Genomic DNA, 7,103 nt, shown 5'->3' with positions numbered 1-7,103 from the left:
GTACTTCTACATTTCATCCATTCAAACCTCTTACTTTGAGTTGTATAAAATCAATCCAATTTCCAATTAAAGAAGGTCATTTTGACCCTCCATCCAATAATTTTATGTTTCTCTCTAAACCAATATCGATTTCTCAGCCTAGCGTACATGAGTTAAGTAACAATGAGGCAATGAGCATGCAGCTCAACTGGCAGTAGAGTTTCCCTCCCCCAAGAAAATCTAAAAAAATTAGAGGGACCATTTTTAGCAAATCTACGACACAGCAAAACAGAGCTACAAAAGTTTGCCTAGGCTTTTGGATTTCTTACACAAAAAAAGTCTCTTAGATTACACTTATAACAATGCTATGCTTTGTTCACTGTGTAAAAAAGTTGCAGATGATATCTTCACCGTTCATTCTCTGACCTTAACTCTCTTTTACTGCCCTTGTTTTCTTGTTTCTGTACCCCATCACTCCCTTTTATTAGTGCGCTTTGTTAACGCCATTTTCACACTCTCTCTTACTCTCCTTCACCATTTACGTTCTTGGGGTTTCAGTTTTCAGTTCCTTTAGAGAATGGTTTGGAGTATGGAGTCTGTCTTTGTGCTTATACTTCTGCTTTCAGCAGCTGTCTCTTCTTTTGTTGCTGCTGATGATGGTAAGTGTTTCTTGCCTTCTTTTTCATGACCCCTACTTCTTGTTTTCCTTGCCTTCTTTTTTCCATGGTTAGATTGTCTACCTGTTCTTGCCTGCTTTGATAATATTTGTTCATGTTTGAAAATTGTGTATTGGGTGAAACTTGAAGGTAAATAGCAAAACATTAAGTGGGTTTTGTAAAAAAAAAAAACAAAAGAGCTTTGAAGATTGCAGCACTGTCTGAGTTTGTGCATCTGTGCTTGCTTGCGTGTTGGGTTTAGGTGGTTGGATATTAAATCAGGACATAAAAGAATGGCAGAGGGAAAGTTGGGACCTGGGAGCTTTAATTAAATGTTCCTCGTTTGATGCTGAATGTTCTGTAATTAAATGTATGTAATTACATAAATTTTGTTTATAGATTTTGTTTCCCTCCTGGGTCCTTGCTACTGTATATAAGCATGACCATGAAAACTTGGCAGTGACTTTATGCATTATCACCCTAAATGCCCACCTCCTTCTTCATAATTGAATGAATAAATAAGGAAATATGGTAACATCCTAATTTCTAACAGGCTACCTCATTGTCCTCCAGCTAACAAGCTATTTCATTATTTTTTACCCACTTGATCCATGGTGTAGGGATAGGTTCTGCCTTGGCAGGGCAGATGGTGGCCAAAGTTGAGAGAATTAAAGCCCCCTTTCTAGGACTTGAAATCTGGGTCAGGCATGGGTGGAAAGTACTACCAATGCTATATTCTTTTCTTTTTTGTTTTATCCCTTCCTCCCTTTACAACCTTCCTCTGTCATCCATGATTCATTCAAGTATCTTAAATATGTGTTCTGCAAAAGTCCATCCCCACTAAGAATTTGTGTATGCATTTGTAAACAAACTCGTGTTTGTTTTCTATGTCTACGAAACTATTACATTGATAACATCAACACTATACATACATATATGCCTGTATGTCTAGAGCCTTGCAATTTACAGTTACTCCAGTTCTCTTTCTTTTCACAGCAAAGTATACAAGAACTCCAAAAGCAAAGAACCAATCCCATTCCTATGCTATACTTGTTTGTCTTTGTGGTGGGAAGCATCCCCGCTAATTTGACAAATGGCCTTTAAGAGATTATTATAGTATTGGAGTTTTCTATTGGCTGATTTTTTTCCACCCTTTTAAACTAAACATACTAGTAATGAAGCATGGGATCAGAAACCAGGTATCAATTGATCAAACTACCGAGGTCAAACAATAAGAAGGTTTTATGGTGCCTGATAGGATATCAAACCTTTGAATGAAGCCATGCGAGCAAAGCAAAGTTTCAAATAAGACCACTTATTATTTGGATGTTGTCTACTGTTTAAGACAATTTCTTCCTACATTAGTTATTACTAAGGCAATGCAGGTTTCCGGTAGAACAAGGGTTTTTATTTTTAGATATTGAGAAGTGTTTATGTAGATGGCAGGGCTTCAAATCCCATTGAGAGTAAGAAGACCAGAAGATGGTGGAATTAGCTTAAACAAAGATGCATTATCCTAGAACACTATTTTCTTTCTCACTGATTTCCTACTGCTTCGCATGAAGGTGCGAGGGGAAAAAGTATGAAGTAACAGAAGTTTATTTATATATACTAAAGTGACTTGTGGTTTGCTCTAGGAACATTGTCTAATAAGGTATATTTATACCGAGGCACTACATTTAGCGACCTCTCTAAGAGGTCAAGAAAAAATTGTTGATGCTAAAAAGTGCTGGCTGTTTCCTTGTATTTTTAAGGATACAATTGATGATGCCTTTCTAGCAAGACAAGAGTAGAAAGTGTGGCCATTTTCATGTTGCTAAAAGAGTTAAAGGGCATTTCTGGTGGAAGAAAATGCAAGTCACTTGAGGCATTAAGAAACAAACCACTATCACTAAAAGTTCAAAATGGCCAAATCATAGGGTACATTCTAGCTTTTATCCAAAATGGTTCTGTCTCGCAAAGTTCCATCTGCATGTTTTGTCATTTTAACTCTGATCTGGGCCCCCAACTTTAGAAGTTTCTTTTGTATTTTTCTCTTTTTTAATTGATTTTTTGGCATATGCTGTTCTTCAATCAAGTAGTTGCATGCTTGTTTGTCTTAGATGACACCAATTCTCTTTCACTGTAAAGCTAAGCACAGGCTAGTTAATTGAATTGAATTTTACTAGTCCCCATCTCAATAGCTTACATTTTCTGTATTGGATCATCTTATCTAATGATTTGTGAGCTTGTATTGCACTGTTATCCCTTCAAGTGATATTTGCATTTGCATAATTGCATTTTTCCACATGTTGGTGATCCATGTTTGACATGGATGCGTTTACAATATTTGCATTATCTTTCTTGCAGAAGCATTCATTGGTGTTAACATAGGAACAGACCTTTCTGACATGCCACACCCAACTCAAGTGGTAGCCCTCCTCAAGGCTCAGCAAATCAGGCATGTCCGGCTCTATGATGCTGACCGTGGCATGCTAGTTGCACTTGCTAATACAGGCATTCAGGTCATGGTCTCTGTTCCCAATGAACAACTTCTGGGAATTGGTCAATCGAATTCCACTGCTGCTAATTGGGTTTCGCATAATGTGGTGGCTCATTACCCAGCTACAAACATCACAGCCATTTGTGTAGGTTCTGAGGTTTTCACAGCCGTTCCCAATGCAGCGTCAGTCCTTGTCAATGCCATGAAGTTCATTCAATCAGCCCTTGTTGCATCCAACCTAGATCGCCAAATCAAAGTTTCAACACCCCTTTCTTCCTCTATTATCCTTGATTCCTTCCCACCATCCCAAGCCTTCTTTAACAAAACATGGAATCCTGTTTTGATTCCCATGCTCAATTTCTTGCAGTCAACAGGGTCACACTTGATGCTCAATATATACCCTTACTATGACTACATGCAATCAAATGGTGTAATTCCATTAGATTATGCACTCTTGAAGCCTCTTGCTCCAAACAAGGAAGCTGTTGATGCTAACACACTTGTTCACTATTCCAATGTCTTTGATGCTATGATTGATGCAACTTACTTTGCCATGGATTTCCTAAACTTTACTAACGTTCCTGTTATGGTTACTGAAACTGGCTGGCCATCAAAAGGTGATTCTAATGAGCCGGATGCAACTCTAGATAATGCCAACACTTACAACAGTAATTTGATTAGGCATGTGCTGAACAAAACTGGAACTCCCAAACACCCTGGAATTGCTGTTAGTACATACATTTATGAGCTTTATAATGAAGATTTGAAACCCGGTCCAGTCTCAGAGAAGAATTGGGGATTGTTTAATGCAAATGGGGAGCCTGTTTACATTTTGCATCTGACCGGGTCAGGCTTAGTGTTAGCAAATGACACTACGAACCAAACATACTGTACTGCAAAGCAAGGTGCTGATCCAAAGATGCTGCAAGCTGCTTTGGATTGGGCATGTGGACCTGGCAAGGTTGATTGCTCTGCTATGTTGCAGGGAGAGCCATGTTACCAACCAGACAATGTGATTGCGCATGCAACTTATGCATTTAACAGTTACTATAATCAGATGGGGAAGGCTCCTGGGACATGTGACTTCAATGGTGTGGCTGCTATCACCACTACAAATCCAAGTAAGATTGTGCTTTAATTTAACAATCCACATTTGTTCTTTTGTGTTTGTTTATGTTAGTGTTTGTTGATTTTTTAGTCCGTGTTAGTGTCATGTTGCACAAGAAAACGGTTTCTGAAGTTCTAATGCCCTGATTGATTCTATGGCAGGTCATGGCACTTGTGTGTTCCCAGGAAGGTATGGCCAAATAACCAGTCCTGCCTATTTTTCAGTCATTTGCGTTTGAATGCTAGTTATTTAGATTTTTTCTTTTTTTACAAGTAGTCAATTAAGTTGGCTTCTATGATGTAAAGCCTCGTTTTCTCATGTTTAATTGAACCTTGCATGCAGCACTGGCAGGATGAATGGCACCATGGTAAACATTACAGCCCCATCAATGAATTCCACGAGTGCAGCTCCTTCTGCCAGAGATCTTTACAACCTCGGTTCTACGAACTTCTTAGTGCTTCTCAGAGTTCTAATCTGTAGCATAGTTTTCTTGTAAAATGGTATCTGCTGAAATCTCTTGCAACACCAAAAATTTTGAGTCGGAGGAAGTGCTTACCTTCTTCTTGGTGGAGGTTCTAGGTCATCAGTAGGGGAATTGGTGCATTGAATTTTTGTACAAAAGAAACTGGAGAAGAGCCTGAACTTAGTTTGGCATCAACTGGATTATTATTCTTTTTAATGAAAGATTTGATATTTATCCTTCTGATTAAAATCGACCATCAACTCTTGTTTATATTGTGCATTGAATTTTCTAGATGATATTTGAGTGGCGGAATATTGTTAATTGATCTCCAAGCTTCTATCAAAGGAAAGGCTGAAACTCCAAACCTCTTAAACCCTTGAGAAGGAACGGTATAGGATGAGACATCTGACAACTGTTACTGGGGTTTGGATGTTACAAATGACAGGCCATTTCCTTCGTGATGTGCACTGCACCACCTGGTAGTTAATAAATTCTGGAGGTATTTATTCCTGGCAGGTGTCATCTGCCATGACAAGCTATTCTCAAATCAACGTTTTCAGATGTTGAGAGAGCTAAATGTTCAAGATCCCCAACTATAAGCCAATTTGACAAGGACATGATGATGAAACACAGAATTAATGAATCCCATCTGCTAACTAACCTTCTATGCCACCTAGTCATAGGTGTCTACAGTTCTTACACTTGCACTTTGCTATATAAACACACCATTATTCAAGGACTTTGTACTCCATCGACAGCATCCAAGGGCAGTAGTCTGAAACCATACTCTAAAATCTTCTTATAATTCCAGTTGTAATATTTTGCTAGCATATAATGGCTTTTTCAATGGGCTTGAAGCTGACCTATGCCATGCTTATAGCGATGGTTGTTAGTGCACCTCTAGCAGAAGCTGCCATCTCTTGTGGCCAAGTGTCAAGCAGCTTGGCACAATGTATAGGCTACCTCCAGAAAGGTGGGGCTTTGCCTGCAGCTTGCTGCAGTGGGTTGAAAGCACTTAATTCTGCATCCAAGACCACCCCTGACCGCCAAGGGGTCTGCAACTGTTTGAAATCCTTGGCTGGTAAGATCTCTGGCCTCAACTATGGCCTGGCTGCTGGCCTCCCTTCAAAGTGTGGTGTATCCATTCCCTATAAAATCAGTCCTGCCACTGATTGCAAAAGGTACGTATTCTATACTTCATGTGTACATGCATACCACTAGAAATTATTGTGTTAGCCCGATTTCATAAATCACAATAATATAGAAATATTGATTTCTTTTTTTTTCCTTTTTTTTTTTGTTTTTGTGGCAGCGTGAAGTGAAGAATTGAAGCAGATTATGAAGTATAATAATAAGCTAGTGCTAGAATAAAAGGGTGCTCGAGCCTGTTCGAACTAATTCCCCGTTGAGGGATTTAGAGTCTTTTCTTTCTTACGAGTTTGTGTTTACAATATTGTATGCATTATGTGTCTACAAAAAACTCGTATTTTTTCTTCCCCTGACTTTTTTATAAAAGAGTGTTGTGAGAGTATAATATTTTTTGCATGCTGTTCTGGGGCAAGGGGAAGAAAAAAAAGAAACAATGGCTTCAGCATATCGCACAAAATATAATAATAGAAGATTATAAAAAAAAAAATGTTCAGCAAATAAACAACCAAGTTGGAACTAGTGTCGAATAAAACTCAGCTGCCATTCCCTCCACAACTGAACCAAACCCCAGCTGCCTTCCTCGCCAGCACTGAACAGAAACCAGCCATAACCTCCCCTGAAATCAGCCCTCAATTTGACTCCAAAACAGCCACAACACAGCAGCCCTGAAATCAGCCCCCAGCAACATGTAGTTCAGGCCAACACTCCCAACAAAGAGAGGAGCACCAACCTATAAAAAACAGCAGCAAAAACCATCCATCCCTCCTCTCTCACCAACAACACAACAACTAAAGTGATCCGAAGAGGAAAGAGGTGAAAATAAAGTCATCACTCACATGCCCGCACTTGAAATTCTGAAGAGGAAAGAAAGACAGAATGATATATGAAAAGAAAACATGAGCAATTTGGTCAGAAAACAGTATAGACTATTTAAGTTGAAACTCTAAAAAACGCTTTGGAAATTCCATTCTCGACGCGGCATGCAGGTCTTTGCCATTCTATAATGAATTGCAAATCGACAGGAAGCTGACAGGCTCTATGAAGATGGCATGGTTGAGTGTAGCACGAGGTGCAAAGTTTTGTGAAGGTGACGTTTTTTAAGGAGGGGGACTAGAGCGTAACAAGGATGGCCATTTAAGATTTCTTGAAAGTTATAAGAAAGGAAATCACAATAATTAAGAAGGTGTTAATTGAAAAGTATATAAAACAGAGACTCTTAATGCTTAGTAACTTGGATTTAAACATTGAGATGGAGTTGCTAGGGAA

General features: G+C 38.9%; 2 protein-coding genes across 2 annotated transcripts; both read left to right on the top strand.

The window, feature by feature from the left end:
* Positions 1 to 306: 306 nt before the first annotated feature.
* Positions 307 to 4,937, top strand: LOC133698540 (glucan endo-1,3-beta-glucosidase 2-like). The gene is made up of 4 exons (XM_062121492.1): positions 307 to 638; positions 2,985 to 4,238; positions 4,387 to 4,414; positions 4,568 to 4,937. The coding sequence occupies exons 1-4, from the start codon at positions 557 to 559 to the stop codon at positions 4,719 to 4,721; spliced, it is 1,518 nt and encodes a 505-aa protein (XP_061977476.1). The 5' UTR covers positions 307 to 556; the 3' UTR covers positions 4,722 to 4,937.
* A 482-nt stretch (positions 4,938 to 5,419) lies between these two features.
* LOC133699101 (non-specific lipid-transfer protein 1-like) lies at positions 5,420 to 6,222 on the top strand. Its single transcript, XM_062122241.1, has 2 exons — positions 5,420 to 5,869; positions 6,001 to 6,222. The coding sequence occupies exons 1-2, from the start codon at positions 5,523 to 5,525 to the stop codon at positions 6,008 to 6,010; spliced, it is 357 nt and encodes a 118-aa protein (XP_061978225.1). The 5' UTR covers positions 5,420 to 5,522; the 3' UTR covers positions 6,011 to 6,222.
* Positions 6,223 to 7,103: the final 881 nt, after the last annotated feature.

This window comes from Populus nigra, chromosome 7 (genome assembly GCF_951802175.1).
Source record: "Populus nigra chromosome 7, ddPopNigr1.1, whole genome shotgun sequence".
NCBI lineage: Eukaryota > Viridiplantae > Streptophyta > Magnoliopsida > Malpighiales > Salicaceae > Populus > Populus nigra.
The sequence above is the reverse complement of the archived record's forward strand: the minus strand, read 5'-3'. Positions and strand labels throughout refer to the sequence as shown.

Excerpts from the sequence above, each read along its gene's own strand:
- LOC133698540 (XM_062121492.1), top strand. The coding sequence starts at position 557 with ATGGTTTGGAGTATGGAGTCTGTCTTTGTGCTTATACTTCTGCTTTCA. Across the intron at positions 639-2,984 it reads TTTTGTTGCTGCTGATGATG|AAGCATTCATTGGTGTTAAC; the intron begins GTAAGTGTTTCT and ends TCTTTCTTGCAG. Across the intron at positions 4,415-4,567 it reads ACTTGTGTGTTCCCAGGAAG|CACTGGCAGGATGAATGGCA; the intron begins GTATGGCCAAAT and ends CCTTGCATGCAG.
- LOC133699101 (XM_062122241.1), top strand. The coding sequence starts at position 5,523 with ATGGCTTTTTCAATGGGCTTGAAGCTGACCTATGCCATGCTTATAGCG.